Genomic DNA, 16053 nt, shown 5'->3' on the forward strand with positions numbered 1-16053 from the left:
AAACTTTAATGTACCTGAGTTTTTTTTAATTTAGCTATTTTATTTTAATTAATTTAATTTTAATATATTACTTTAATACAATATATGTCACTTGGCCATTTTTTAATCTTAATTTTATTCCAAGAAAGACTATTACATATCCTAGTTTTAGTAGAGTGTCTAGGAGAGAAGGAAACAAGTGTTAAGGTATAACTCCTCTTCCCTTTCCTGAAATGTTCTCTAAATAGATTGGGGACAGTAGCATGTACAAGCTCTTACTTGAAGTGCAGGTTGCACACCAGCCTATTTAAAGAAGGAGAAACACCCTGTGAAATCTGCATGTTAAGGAACTTGTTTGACTTTGTTCACTGGATTTCTTGCCATCCTTTGGTTTTGGAACCCTTTTTCCCCAGAAAAGTTCCCGTCTCACAGGACTTCAGCTGTGGAGCACAGCGCGGGAGTGAGCTTGTCGGGCACAGGGCTTTCTCTGTTTGGCACTGTGGAGAGAACTGGGAAATTAATATCCAGTCGGTCCTTCCCCTTGTTTTCAGGATGACAAAAACTATTTTTGTATCTTCTCTGGAGGAAGGAGGAGTATTATTAGGTTTATCCTCCTTCAGTTCACATGTGTTCTGACTCATCTTCCCAGATGACCAGTGGCCTAGAATGGTCTTAGGTCCTTTAAGAGAATGTACAAGGACTACTAAGTTACTGTTTGTAGTAAATACTACTTTACAAGAAAAATGTTTAGTGTTTTTTAAATAAACTTTTTAATAAGTCTTTAATCTCAAAACACCAGTTCTGTTGTAAACCTACAAATTCCTGTTCTCTCTAATTAAGTCAGTGTTATTATATTTAAAAGAAACAACAAAGAAATGGAACAAGCGTACGACAATGGTCAAAACTCATAGTTGATTAAAGATTTAATGCAGGAAGAGTTGAGATTTTCAGTACTCCCAGGAAAAAGAATTCTGTGTAATTGGTTTTTAGAAAACTAATAATAGCATTCTATTTAAGAAGAAAGCAAGGCATTTGGTTTGACTACAGGAGAAGGTGAAATTTTCTGCTTGGCATATAATAACAGCTAAACAAAAAAATCAAACACTGGGGTAACTGCGAGTATAACAAAAGGTGAAGTTTTATAGTTTTAAAATAACATAATTTAAGAAAGTTATCAAATCCCAAGTAATAAATGAGAAGGCACATGTGGGGGAAGCTGTCAGCCATCAAAGGAATTCACTTCCTTCAGCAATCCATTCTGTGGACCTGAGCCTTCTGCATGCGGTGCTGGAGTTTGGTCGTGAAGACACACTCGGGGAGGCAGCGAGAGGCACACACAACAGAGGAAGAAGGCAGTAGAGTCAGGCACTGCTTCTACAAATGCTGTCGAGGCTGGAGGAACTGGTTCAGTTACTTACAGTTCATAAAATCACAGAAACTCCTTATTTCTCTTTAGCCTCAGAAATTATTCTAATGACATAACTTCTTAAAAAAGAAACAGCTTATCTGTTGAGCGATGGGCTTCGTTGAGTATCTAAGATCTATTTATTTACCCAATGATTAAAATGGACTTTTTGATTAAAATTACAATTACAAAAATCATAGTAATATGAAACAGTGTCGTGATAGGTGGCTGTGGTTACATGCATGCTGCTGAATTCAGTTCTGGAATAAGTAAGGACGTGGTCATTAATGGTGGTAGGATTATCACACATTTAAATTTGTGTTATGTAATATTTACTTACTGGAAGAAATACTAAGATTCGTTCTTCTAAAAATGTCTTTTCCTCTTTTTAGCTGACTACGCAGACTGCCTTCTCCATGTCTCCATAACCAGAGACATGACCTGACACCTCTGATGACCAGTCTCAGGGCCCTTGGGTGACTGACTGGCTGGTGCACCATGGAACTTAAAGTGTGGGTGGATGGAGTCCAGAGGATTGTTTGCGGGGTCACTGAAGTCACAACTTGCCAGGAGGTTGTAATAGCCTTAGCGCAAGCTATAGGTAAGTGAATTCCTTGGGTGTCGAGAGGAAGTAATTTGTGGGTCCTGTTCATTTGTTTCTTTGTAGATCTCTGGTGGTTTTTGTTCATTTGGCTCCATAATACAACTCGCAAGCACACTTTTACTTATTCCTGTTCCCTGCACTTCGGTGAGTCTGTGCAGACCCTTTTTCTCTGGTTCCCTGCGGGTTTTACTCATCTCGAGTCTAAAGTCTGCACTGCCTTCTCGTCTGCTGTTCATCCTAAACAGTGGTTTCTGGAACCGAAGATGTCAAAGCCTAGAGTCCTAGGTCCCAGACCCCTTATTAGAAGGAATCCTAATTTCTGTTTATTCTGTATACTTTTAGAAAATAAAATACAGCAAGTTAAATAACATCATTCTCCAGTAGAAAGATAAGGTGTCTTTTAAATTATTGTGTAGGGAACATGAAATTGTCACAGGCATGCTTACTGGCTCCATCTTATTCAGTTACCCTGTTGCAGCTTTTCTTATTTACTCCCAGTTTATCTGTATCACGTTTTATGCATGTTCTTTAGTTGCCTTAAATCCTTCTGGAACATGATAACATCATAAATACCTGCATCAGTAACAGCAGTAATGTGGGTCAAAGTTTATGTTTGCATCTCAGATCCATCATTATTTAGCAAGCATGTGGTAAGAGGAGGCCATGTGTTTGGCACCATACTGTGTGCCCAGTGCCTCTTTGTCGCTGAGCTTCTGACCAAGAGTTTATTTTGGGTCGAGCTCCTTTACGTTGGAGGCACGTCAGATTAGCTCAGGCTTGAAACAAGTCGCCTTGGCATTTTGTAGAGGCAGTTGCGCCACCTGCATTGTGGCAGATGCTGGTGGAGGTTGGCAATGCCTGTGCACATGTAGAGGCTTTCTTTTGGTTTCGCCTTAAACGCTGCATATGTAGCACGCTTATAATATGTCAGACAGTGCCGAGATTCCTGGCTCTCTCATCTGACGAAATATTCTTGCCATTGGGACTAATATTATGTTATGGACTTTAATTATTAAAGAGGGGAGAATTGAGTCATTTCATTTTATTTAATATCATTTGCACAATTTATTTTAGTAATTGTCCCTTTTAAAAATTTCACAAAATTTATTTGAATTTAATATTCAGCTGTGTGTGTGTGTGTGTGTGTGTGTGTTTTCTCCTGCTTAGTGAAAACTAGGATTAGCAAGTGTCAAACCTGTTATATTTGAGAATCAAGCCACAGGCAGGAGTACAAACAAACCAACAAAAATACAAAAGTCAAGGTAATGGAGGAAGCTAGCAGGCTGCGTCTGTCTATGTGATGACCACATTTTCTACTCAGAATTGCAAAGAGAAAACGCCCAGACGTACCAGGTGTGTGTTTCTCCACTTGGACTAAAGACTATACTTGTTTGTGAACAAGCTAAAAAGAAGTTTTAACTAAGTCTACACCCTACTTTTGCTTCCTCAGTAACTCAGTCCAGACCTGTTTTGAAAAGTTGACAACTTAAATGTGGATGTTTTATGATACTTCCCCACACTCTTTTTCTGTACCATAAATACTTCATTGAATTCAGAATTCATCAAAGAGATGACTCCACGGGCGGCCAGCCTGGGCTGCTGATCCTTGCTTTCATCGTGCTGTGAGATTTTCTCAGCATCAAAGTCAGTGTGCTTCTGATACGTGCTTAAATCTTTATCTGTCTTGTAATGAGATTTATTGGTATTTAGTCTAAACACTAAATAAATTATATCATATTTACCCTGATTTCTACTGTAAGAAATAATTTGGGGAACTTAGGACAGTAAAAGTTTAGGTATACACCATCAGCATATGGACTGACTGCGTGTCTCCATTCCAGATTTGGGATTACTGGTTTTTTAGTTTTTCTTGAAAACTAAAATTACTTTAGGAAACCATCAAGATATAAAAATACGTACACAAGTGGGCAATCTACAAATACGACTGCTAACATTTTCCAACTCAGTGCTGCTAAGCAATCCAATCAAATTAGAGCTAACACAATTTGATAAACAATGCTTAATGTGTCTAGCCGTGTGGAAAGAAGACTGTCTCCTCTGATCTTTGACGACCTTAACAGGTTATATTTAGGGGGTAGAAATAGAACACATTCTGAGATTGTAAGGGACAGTAACTAAAAGTGACACCGTGACTGAAACACCTAATTGGCTCTAACTGGCTAAACCGCCCAGCAAGAGTACACTCTGTGTGTTTGGTCCTTCTATACCTTCGGCTTCTGAAATATTCCCAATATCAACTAGTGTGCCTTGTTTCTTCCATAAACTGTCCAAGAAATGTCGTTATTTCAGTGTTCAAACTGCGTCTCAAATTTGAATATGGAACAAAAATCCTTTGGTAGACCCTGTGTCCCAAGTTAAAGTTGAGAAAATGCATTTGCTTTTATAGTAGGCCAAACCAGAAGTGTGAAAAGAATATATTTCTGCCCCCAGGTAGCACAGAACTTAAAGCACAGCTAAGCAAAGGTCAGAGAGCAGCAAAGGAGGAGGAGGACATCAAGGAGACTGAGGGGAAGGTTCTCTGCTTCACACTACTGTGGTGCCTACTGTCGTTTAAAGGACTGATGAGTCAGGATTTTTCTCCGTCCTCACTTCTTGTGATCTTGTTCCCATAGCTCCTGCAACAGAGGCCAGACCTAGTGTTTCATAGAAACAAATTGAGGCAAGGGCCCAGGGTGGAGTGGACTCTTCTTCTGAAGAAGCCATGTTACATACCATTTGCCCCAACAAAATCAGTTTCCAGACACATTTTATACTGAACTCTAGTGTCAGTATTTAACACTTCTTTCCGTTCTGTGGAAGTCCCTCCGAAGTAAGGGGTCCTGCTTGTTTACCTTGAATACACCCTTGCTTTTCCTAAAAAGGTGCTCAGTAAAACACTGTCTATAGGACAGTGCTGCCCAGTAGGACTTCTTGCAAAGGTAGAAATGTTTGCTGTGCTAATATGGTAGCCACTGGGCCACATGAAGCCACTGAGTACTTGAAGTTAGCTAGTGTAACCGAAGAAATAAATTTGTAATTAAACTTAAATGTGACTAATGTCTGTATTACTAAATGGCCCAGTTCTATCTCGGACTTAAAATGTCAAAATTTAAGCTCTGTGTCCCAACCACTGCCCACCCTCAAATTTCTTCCTCCTCATCCCAGCAAATGAGAAGTCTTGTCTTCTAATTGATTAGATCAAAACCTTTGTATGATATTTTTTTTCTTACTCTAATACTTTCCAGCCAATCAGTCAGCAAATCCTATCTGTATGGCCTTCAATATATATCAAGCACCTATTCCTTTTTTTCCACAATTACTATTACTACCTTGGTGCAAGCTGCCGTCATTTCTTACTTAGATCCACTCCCAACGTGCCTTCCTGCATCCTGGTCCCCTCCAGTATATTCTTAACAGGTCTCAAGTAATTGTTTTTAAAACAGTTGTATCATATCACTTCTCTCTCCAAAACCCCTCAGAATCCCTGACGCTCAGCAAATTCCAGAGTCCATACAGTGGTCCTTGGGGCCCTAGATGAATCCCCACTTTACCCACTCACCATTGTGACCTCATTGCCTACCGGTTACTTTGGTCACCCCTCTTAAACATACCGAACACATTATCACCTCGGTCTTTGCATCTGCTCTTCTCCCTGCTGAGAACGCTCTCCTCTCCGCACCCAGCTGTCTTCAAACTTTACCCCCTTGGACCTCTGGCTAATACCACAGAGGCCCCCCAAACACGTGCCCGTGCACACACACTCCCACACACTCACACACTCCCCATCTGCCATACTCGTATTTTTCTCCATACCACTTACCCACCCAACATGATCCATTAGCCACATTTTGAAATCTAAAAAATTCTGAAAGCCCCGAAGTTTATCACACTTCATTTATTAGCCATAGTGCTCATTTGGGAGTAAAAACTGATCTCATTTGATGTGAAGCTGTTTTTCATCTATATTTATTCCATTTGGTATGAACTTTGGTACATTTTTACATTAGAAATTTTAATGTTTGATTATAGAAGTGCAGGAAAGCCTAACCCCCAAAAAGTCTGAGTTTTCAGCATATCTGGCCCGAAAGCTGTCGGGTCGTGGACAGTAGACCTCCCTTCAGCTGTGTGTGTTCTCAGTTGCTTCTTGCTCTTTCGTTCTTGCTTATTCTCACAGCCTGAAAACACGTCTAGCTTGTGGTAGTCACTGTACATGTTCGTGATTAAATCAGTGAATTTTTTTCTATAAGCTACAGGCTGAACTAGGTGCCCACCTAATGTCTCATCCATCTCCAAAATTACATAATCCTGTAATGGGTGTCAGACTCATTTTCACCGGGGGCCACATCAGCCTCACAGTTGCCTTCAAAGGGTCGAATGTAACTTTAGGACCGTATAAATGTAACCACCCCTTAACAGTTAAGTGAGAGCTCGGCACTGCAACTGGCTAGAAACAAGGTGCCGGGCCGGGTAAAACAAGGTGGAGGCTGGATTCGGCCCGCGGGCCTTGTGTTTGCCACCTGTGCTTCAGAAAAAAAGGAAAAGAATATATTTTGAAGATTGTATTTATATATTTTAGAGAGAGGGGAAAGGAGAGAGACAAGGAGAGAAACACTGATTTATAAGAGATACATCAATCTCTTGATTACAAGTAATCGTTCTCAATTTTAATGAATGTGAGCACATAATTCATAACCTGCATCTTTCATGATTACATTATGCCACATTAACAGTCCCCCAAATCTTAGTGGTTTATAGTGTTAGCTGTTATTTTGGTTAATGTTATTTATAAAAAACAACCAGTGTAATTCATCAAATAGTAGACATACTAAATGTTAAGATTATGAAATCAATAGATATTTTTTATATTTTTAGTAGTAATAAGCATATCATATAATCCCAAGTGTGTCCTAAATTAACGGGCAGTAATTCTGTGGTTCCGTGGCACTCTCGTCACACACTGGGCAACGCACAGTGAATAATTTAACTTCGGGTTCTCGGCACAGCTGGCTGACAGGTTATAGTCAGAGAGACTATCTCACTGTCAACATAAGATAAATACTCTATGGTTATCTTAATAGCTACACCTTCAGGACTTACGGAAGATTCATTCATGAGTATGGAGAAGAGCAGAATATCATCTGGAAATTACTTGTAGTTTTTTAAGTTTTTAGTTCATCACTGGTAAGTTGAGGATCATAGCACCTATAGTGCTTAACTCACAGAACCAGTTAAGAATGCATACGTTCTGCATTAAAAAGCACCAGAGGCAGTCAGCAGACTGTGGAATAATTCCATGCAAGCTCTGTTGCATAAACCAATGCTCGTTGCAGGAATTCTAAATGATTATGGAAATGATTAGTCATGTTTGCTAGAATATGCGTAAGAATCAAATTTTTTATAGCTCAGCAAAGCATCTATTATCAGAAAAATTCAGTGGGGTGGGATAAAGAATGAGGTGTTACTGGCATTACTTCCAGTATATCCAGAAACAAGATGTGTCAGCATTACATTCATGAGAGACTCATGCCAGCTCTCTGTCATGTGCTTTTGAATAATGTTCAGTTTTCATCTTTGGGGGAAGGAGGACTGGATACTGAGGAAAAAAATCAGATGTCAAAACTAAAACTACGGAGAGGGTTGATGGTGAGGGTATTTAATAGAATGTATATCTTTAGGGCCTGACAATGTTTTAGACAAATATTTGTTGTTTGATATATATTTGTTGAATAAATAACAAGATGTGACTTTTAAATTATGATTTTGGTTTTTTGGTTTTAAGGGGATTATTTCCCAAAATTGTTTTGGAAAAATGGTTGTAGTAAAAAAAATGGTTGAAATATTTCTGGAGGACCCATATTTGAGCTTTGATATATGTTTTCAAATATATACATTACTTATTAGTGATACATTCTGCTTTAAGTTGGGTGAGCATAATCTGTTATCTCATTTCCTTTTAAGTTATATCAGTCATCCAGTGAGATTCTACTAATGCAGAATCTCTTTATGTGTGATTTTCCTCATTATATGTAGTTAATGATTCTTGGGATTACACTCAGTTGCTTCAACTATTCAAAAGTATAGTCAGTATTTTGTTTACCGTTACTTAATGTGGCACATGGTCCAGCTACCAAAGTGGCTTAAACTACAGATGTCACAGATAGATAGATAGTCCTTTTTATTAGTTTTAAGGTCATATCAAGGTAGTATGCAAGGCAGAACTAAATGAATTCATTTAATAAAATGCACTAAAAGGAGTTTTGCGGGAGAAATTTGAATCTATGTAAATTAACCAGGATCTGTAGGGCCTGGCCAAGGATTGATATTAAAAACAATGATTATGGGCCCTGACTTGTGTGGCTCAGTATGTTGGGCATCATCCCACACACCAAAATATCTCTGGTTCATTTCCAGGTCAAGGCACATGCCTGGGTTGTGGGCAAGGTGCCCCATTGGAGGCACAAAAGAGGCAACCAATCAATGTTTATCTCCCTCTTTTTCTTCCTCTCCCTCTTTCCAAAAATAGAATCTTTTGAAAAAGTGATTATGGGATTTAATTTTTATGTAAACTACCTAAAAGCCAATTTCTGTAACAAAAGTCAAAGCTGTTTATTCATTTACCTTTTTAAGAAAAATCTTTTTTATATTGCTGGATGGATTTTTTTCTTTCTTTTTGCCTAATTGCACTAAATATGCATTATTTAACAAAAAGGGGAAACTGGCAGTAAAAGCAATTCTAAATAATCTTCTACATTCTTACAGGGCAGCATACCACTAAGCATTGGAAAAATCAGCTTCACATTTAATTATGACTGAATTAGAGTCTGTAAAGTTTTTAACTTAGCTTGTATTATAATATGACTGAGTTTTCTTTTTAGAGATCCTTTATTGCCCTGGTAGAATTAGAGGGGCCTCAACTGACCTAGTCTGACCCCTCCTATTCCCGATGAGGACACAGAGGTCCAGTGGCAGGAGAGAGAGCCTGAGAGTAGTTCAAGAACACAGAGCCGAGAACAGGGAGCACTGTGGTCTGTGAAGCAGCGTGTACCTGGCAGGTTTGTCATGTGGCTTTTCTGGGGCTGATGACTCCAGTAATTTTAACCTGAAAATTATTAGAAACCAGTTAGATTTCAGGAAGCCAATCTAATATGCTAAAGTTTTCTTTTTCTTTCCCTTTGTTTGCCCAGGTATTTTTGATAATAATAACAACTAGTATTTGTGTAGCACTTTTCAGTTTTACAAAACATTTTTTTTATTTTACATTTCATTTGACTCACAACAACATCATCAGGTAAGAAAATACTCTCATCCTATTGATGAGGAAACTGAAGCTAAAGGAAATGCAGTAATTTGTGCAAATCATGTAAGCAGATGGCAGAGACAGATTTGAACTCCAGAGCTTTTGTTCTTTCTATTCTGTCCAGCTTTACATGGTTGGGAGTTGCTGAAAGTTGCTTAAGGATTTTTTTAAAAGTCAGAATGTCATGTCACATCCCTATTTAAAGGAGGTCTCCTGGTCAGCCCTTTTGTTATGTGAATAACAATGTCCTTAATACTTACTGGCTCCCATGTGCTGACTACAGACCATGGGCCAGGTGTTGTGGTAGGTGCTTATTACACTTGACTCTGACTCTTACAGCCTCTAAGGTACTGCTGCTGTCCCCAAATAGAAGTAAAATTATGCTACCTCCAGTAATTAATTTACCTGCAGTCAAGACTCCAGTCTGTTTTCCTGCAAAGCTCCAACTTTTCAGCTGCACCTACAATTCAGGTTTCCTTAAAGGACAACACTACATATGCTCAAAGCAGTATCGCTTTTCATGTGCTGCTTCTGAATTGAAGACATGGGTGTTTGTATTTATGTATCCAGGTTTCCATTGAATGAGACAGTAATTGAGAAAATACTAGTTACTGTTGGTTCAGAAGCTAATAAAATTGAAAAAGAAGGCAGGGAAGCACTCGCCAAGTGGCTCAGTTAGTTGGAGCATGATCCCCTACACCAAAAAGGTCGTGGGTTCGTCCCTGGTTGGGGCACACATGGGAGGCAACCAGTTGACGTTTCTCTCTCACGTCAGTGTGTGTGTGTGTGTGTCTCTCTCTCCCTCTTTCCCTCCTTCCTTTCCCCGTCTCTAAAATCAATAAACGTATCTGCCTCAGTAAGGATTAAAAACAAAAACCTACAATTGCTGGATAGCAGGAACAGTTTTTGTCTCTGTAATAATATTAACTACTGATGGATACTTCTTGTTATTTAGATATAATTGACATATAGCATTATATGAGTTTCAGGTGTCTAATGGACACTTGTAACAAAATTAGTATAATCCATCCAATCCATCACCTTAAGTGGAAGTATTGAGGAAGTATGTCCAAACTAATGGTGTTATATTGTCTTCGGAAGCTTTATCTTCCACAATTACTAGTTAGGTTCAGTATATTTTTTATTAAAATGTGATTTTATTCTGATTTTGTTTTTAATACTATTTTTGCCTTTTAAATTTTCCAAAAGAATCTTTGAAGCTATTACTACCTAAACTGAACAAGACTTCTCCTCAGTCCCCTGTTTTTATATTAAATTACTTTGAAGTGTTATTCTTAGCAAGGTGGTTTTTTCTTTTTTGCCACAGGCGTGCAGGAAGATGCAGTCGTGTGAACTGTGGGTTTGCCAAGCTCTCACGGGCAGAGGAAAGACCTGTCCAGCTGCCTGGTAGCTGAGTGGCAGGTTCCCCGCTGGCTTCATGTTTCCTTTCAGGTGGAGAAGCGGGCCTCCAACCTCCCTGAGTCCTGACGTGCACCAAAAGCAGAGGATTTACAAAATGGAAGTTTACTTAGGTTTTGAAACTCTACCTAGTTCCTGGGACCAGGCCCCCGGCTTGCATGGGGCATTCTGCTGTCCTCTGTTGCCTCAGCTGGAGGTCTCGCCCGGAGCAAGAAGGTCTAGGCAGTCAGGCGTTTGACTGAAGTGTAAGATTTAAAGTATCTTACACTTTAAGATATCTTACACTTTAAAGTATCTGAGGTTTAAAGTATAAAGTTGAATTTCTAAGCAAGTCTGAGGAGTATGTACAATTTGCATCCTCTAAGTTTATGCTGTTAAATGTGTTAAGGAGTTCATCCTTCAAAGTGAAAGTTTCACTGGCAGCATGGGCTGGACCTTGATGCTAACCAAGAAGGCACGATTTTCAAACAGCACCCTCTGTTTCATTATTTTAGCTATTGCATGTGCCATTTTGACAGCTTATTCTTATCTTCTTTATCTAGGTCGCACTGGAAGGTACACTCTAATAGAAAAATGGAGAGATACCGAAAGACATTTGGCACCTCACGAAAACCCTATCATATCCTTAAACAAATGGGGGCAGTATGCGAGTGACGTACAGCTTATTTTACGTCGGACAGGGCCGTCTCTCAGTGAGCGACCCACCTCAGATAGTGTGGCTCGAATTCCTGAAAGAACTTTATACAGGCAGAGTCTGCCCCCCTTAGCTAAACTGAGGCCTCAGATTGACAAATCAATCAAGCGGAGAGAACCTAAAAGAAAGTCATTAACATTTACAGGAGGTGCCAAAGGATTAATGGAAATTTTCGGAAAGGGTAAAGAAACTGAATTTAAGCAAAAGGTGCTGAATAACTGCAAAACAACAGCAGATGAGTTAAAGAAGCTGATCCATTTGCAGACAGAGAAGCTTCAGTCTATGGAGAAAGAGCTAAAATCAAATGAAATAGAAATAAGATTTTGGGAGCAAAAATATAATTCTAACCTTGAAGAGGAAATTGTTCGCCTGGAGCAAAAGATCAAAAGAAATGATGTAGAAATTGAAGAGGAAGAATTTTGGGAAAATGAATTGCAGATTGAACAGGAAAATGAAAAACAGCTGAAGGATCAACTTCAAGAAATCAGACAGAAAATAACAGAATGTGAGAGCAAATTAAAGGACTATTTGGCTCAGATCCAGACTATGGAAAGCGGTCTTGAGGCAGAAAAATTGCAACGCGAAGTCCAGGAGGCACAAGTCAATGAAGAAGAGGTTAAAGGAAAAATCGGTAAGGTCAAAGGGGAAATTGACATTCAAGGCCAGCAGAGTCTGAGGCTGGAAAATGGCATTAAAGCTGTGGAGAGGTCTCTTGGACAAGCCACCAAGCGATTACAGGTAAGAGCACTTTTATAAAGAGAATGTTTTATCTGTATTTAAGAGAATTGTTATGTTTTGGACATCTCTAGTGACTGTCCATTTTCTCTTACATTCAAAGTTAGACACCCTCCTTAGTTTATAATTTTTGTTTTAGCATTCTTGTGGCTTACCAGAAAGCTTAGACGTGAGGCCAAAACAAAGATGACAGCCAAAGGCACAGTGATCTTTGCTCCTTGGGAGGAGCGGTCTGACCGTGGCAGCTGAGCATTAGATAATTGGACATAGGAGACTGGAATTCCAGCTGCAGTGGACACTAATGATGAGGTAGAGAATCTGACTTCCTCCTTTTAGAGACAGAGAAACCCAAAGCCAAAAGAGATTACCAAGGATTGGTTTACCAAGGATCGTGTGGCTAGTTGGCTGCTTATCTGTTCACTGCCCCATTGTCTCTGAGCCCTTCTTCTTCCCCTTCCCTTCTTCCCTGCCCACGGTCTTCTCCTTTGCTTTCTCTAGCAGGGGGCACAAAGGCCCCTCCCTGATGTTTTCCCCACTCTAACACCAGAGTATAAGAACATTTGTATTTCATCACATACGCCCTGATGGCTCAGCTTCCATTTCTCGGATTCCCATTCTTGGAGAGAAGATGTGGTGATATTGCAGGAGTTGCAAAGAGGCATCGGGCTCTAAGAGTTGACGTGGGAAAGACAGAGTTGATTATAACGTGGCTACTTAAATTTAAATTGATTAAAATTAAATGATACTCAGGGAGGCAGTTTACAAATATTAAGTAAATGTAAAATTGCTTTTGGTCTCAGTTGGCTGTGTTTCTAGAGCCCTGCAGCATGTGCCCAGTCCTGCTGCGCTGGACAGTGCTGCTTCGCCAGCTCGCTGCTCAAAGCCGTGAGGCTCCCGGGCACACTTGTTAGAAATTCACGGTCTGTGCTACAGCGAGATCTCCAGATGGTACCTGTGCACACTGAAGTGTGAAAAGAACTGCTTCGAAATGTGCACCATTCAGGAAGCAGAGAAACCTAAGGTTTCCAGAAGAACTGATGTTTTTATATATATATATATAGAGAGAGAGAGAGAGAGAGAGATAAACTACCCTCCCCTCCAATTTTGAAAATCAGGAATTTCTCACTCAGCAAAGGTTAACCTCTGATTCGTCAGTATTTTACTCTTTGGATTCATTCTGACACTTAAGGGTACAACTGGAAATTTTCTTGCCCTTGAGATTATTGATAGGAAACACTAATTTATCACAATCACTGTTAGTAATCCCACTTCCCAGTGAAAGATACCTAATCAAACTAGTAACATATCTCCACGGACTCCCTTAAACAACCCCTTTTGCCTCAGTGCCTCCCTACCCCTACTGGGTCCTCAGACACACAGCCTAGGTGAGGCCTTGGCACTTCTTATAGCACAGGAAAGGAGAGGAGGAGGAGAAAAATTCATTTAAATCATAGAATGAATGCCTCTCCCTGCTTTTTAGACCTTTCCAGCTGTCCGAACTTGATCTCCTTTCCCGAGGGCTCCGCAGTGCTCAAAACTGCCTTCTTCAGAGACTTAAAACCCTGTCTGTAGTGAGACTCCCGTGGGAATCCTACTCTCTTCACACTGGGCTATAAATCTCAGTCACCAATCTCATGAGAACTTAAACAGTTTACAAAACACAAGAACTCCAAATCTCTTGGACCAAATGACTATTCATTTTTCCACCAGTTCTGAAGTGGCTAATAGGGAAATTTCATTGTTAACAGCTTTGCAAGATTGCTATGAAACTCTGGAATGGCTGGAAACCAGTATTTTATTGACATAATCATATTTAGTTCATCGGGTACATAGTGTATCCCTAACTGAAGAAAGCATCACATTTAAGAAGCCAGACTGCCCTTTATCTGCTTATTTTCTGGCCCTTGCCACACGCAAGTGACCTCCTTAGCCTACGGTATTGCTGCTGTAAGCCAGATTGGTTAAATGTGTCCCCGTGAATGGGAGTACCCCACACCGAACCCCCGGAGCAGATGGACTGTCCGCAGGATGCCTTTTAGCTGGCCAATACTGAATCCTCAAATTAAAAAAAATTCTATCTAGGACAAAGAACAAGAACTGGAGCAGTTGACTAAAGAGCTGCGGCAGGTCAATCTCCAGCAGTTCATCCAGCAGACAGGCACGAAAGTGACCGTCCTGCCGGCGGAGCCCATCGACGTGGAGGCGTCGCATGCTGACGTAGAAAGGGGTAAGATGTCCAGAAATGTGCCCCCCCCCGACTTCTCACCCGTTAACTTTGCATAAGTTCCTTGCATTCAGTGAAAGTGCTGTCCTAACCATTCAAAGCTAATTCTTGGGGCATTTAAAAAAAATTGTTTGATGTATTTATTTCTGGGGAAAATTAATATTTAAGTTATTTATTTACTTAAATGAGCATGATATCACCAAATCTTATTATATTGCTTTCCTGAAGTGTCTGTGAGTCCGAGTCTGTCTGAGTGTCTGTTTTAGTTTCTCTCTGTTTCTAATGCCCCTCCTTCCTCTCCTAAAACTAATAAATTTGAGCCGATATTTAAAAGACACTTCTGAACTGGTGCATGGATACGGCCTGCACAACCACGGAAGAGAAGAAAATCGCTCACTTGCTTTAAAAGATCATTAAGTGTTCAAATCACCAAAATCTTGCTTTGTCAACTGAGAGGGTCAAGCAGAGTCGGCCTCCTTCTGTCCCCCCAGGACCCACAGGGGCCGGTGTGCAACTGTCACTACGCGTTCTTTGATTCTTTAGGCCAAGAAAAATCCTCATTTTTCCTACTGCTTGGCACTGCGAGTCGGTGCGTCCCTCAAACGGCTCTCTGTTTCCTCTCCAGAGGCACCATTCCAGTCGGGCTCCCTGAAGCGGCCCGGCTCGTCTCGGCAGCTCCCCAGCAACCTTCGTACCCTGCAGAATCCCATCTCGTCCGGCTTTAACCCTGAAGGCATATATGTATAACAGTATCTGTCTTTCGGGAAGTGACCCAATAAAGGTACCAGGGACAGTAGAAATTCTTTCTTTGATTTGTGCCAATGATGAACAGAGGACCCGCTTCACAAGCCACCATGTCTTCTTTTGTCCTAAATTCCATGCCACTCGGAGCCATACCCTGTGCACTGACGCTAAAGAACAAAGAAACTGTGTTTTCACACATCGACAGTGTTGACATTTTTATCCAACAGCTGTAATACAAAGCCTTCATTTTTATCCGTAGCATTTTGAGAGCATTAGGAAAGTATTATACCATGTATATACATAAATAAAACCGTGACTTAAAAGAGTGAAGAGAAATACATGACTGGCTTAGTTTAATTTATTCCATGTAATCAATTAATGTGTGAATGTTGATGTTGTAACATTTGTTAGTGACACTTATCTTGTGATGGAATTACATTACACACCATGTGATTCTGATGCTGTGTGATTCTGTGCCCATGCGCACGTGGCCAGACCCCCACCTCGAGCTGCTGGTGAGCAAGCGCTGAGGCTGCTCCTCCCTCGGAACCAGCCCCTGCAGGGCCCACTCGCATTTGGCCCATGAACTTGTCCTAGCCGCCATTCGACTGGGTGAAATGACTCAGGTTTTCTTTCTAATCCGAAGTTTAATCTTTTCTTTACAGTATTTTCATATAAAATGGCCACATACCAGAACAGAAATATTTTCATGAGGTAACTCATGTATGTTTAAAAGGTCTGCAGTGCTTCCGACACTGTTGAACAAAGATGTGAGGGTTGAAGACCCCAACGGGCCAGGCGGTTCCTAGTCCACCACTGTGTGATGTTTCTGCCCTGCCTTATCTGTTCACTCTCATGGATCCCCAGTTGCCACCATGCATAAATTAGAGGCATCTGAGGACCAGCTCAGTCTACTTCATTTCAGCAAGGTCGCTTTAAGTGGTGTGTCCTA

At 40.4% G+C, this 16053-nt stretch overlaps 1 protein-coding gene across 3 annotated transcripts in view; it reads left to right on the forward strand.

Moving 5' to 3' along the window:
- Positions 1-15439, forward strand: part of RASSF8 (Ras association domain family member 8) — a 97491-nt gene extending 82052 nt beyond the window's left edge. For all 3 annotated transcript variants that reach the window (XM_037144836.2, XM_037144838.2, XM_053661769.1), the window contains 4 exons: positions 1777-1985; positions 11247-12136; positions 14216-14360; positions 14983-15439. In XM_037144836.2, coding sequence (XP_037000731.2) covers positions 1883-1985; positions 11247-12136; positions 14216-14360; positions 14983-15104 — 1260 coding nt within the window. In that variant the 5' untranslated portion in view covers positions 1777-1882 and the 3' untranslated portion in view covers positions 15105-15439. The remainder of the gene's footprint in view (positions 1-1776; positions 1986-11246; positions 12137-14215; positions 14361-14982) is intronic.
- Positions 15440-16053: the final 614 nt, after the last annotated feature.

This window comes from Artibeus jamaicensis, unplaced genomic scaffold, assembly GCF_021234435.1.
Source record: "Artibeus jamaicensis isolate MK-2021 breed Jamaican fruit bat unplaced genomic scaffold, CSHL_Jam_final contig_233, whole genome shotgun sequence".
Lineage (NCBI taxonomy): Eukaryota > Metazoa > Chordata > Mammalia > Chiroptera > Phyllostomidae > Artibeus > Artibeus jamaicensis.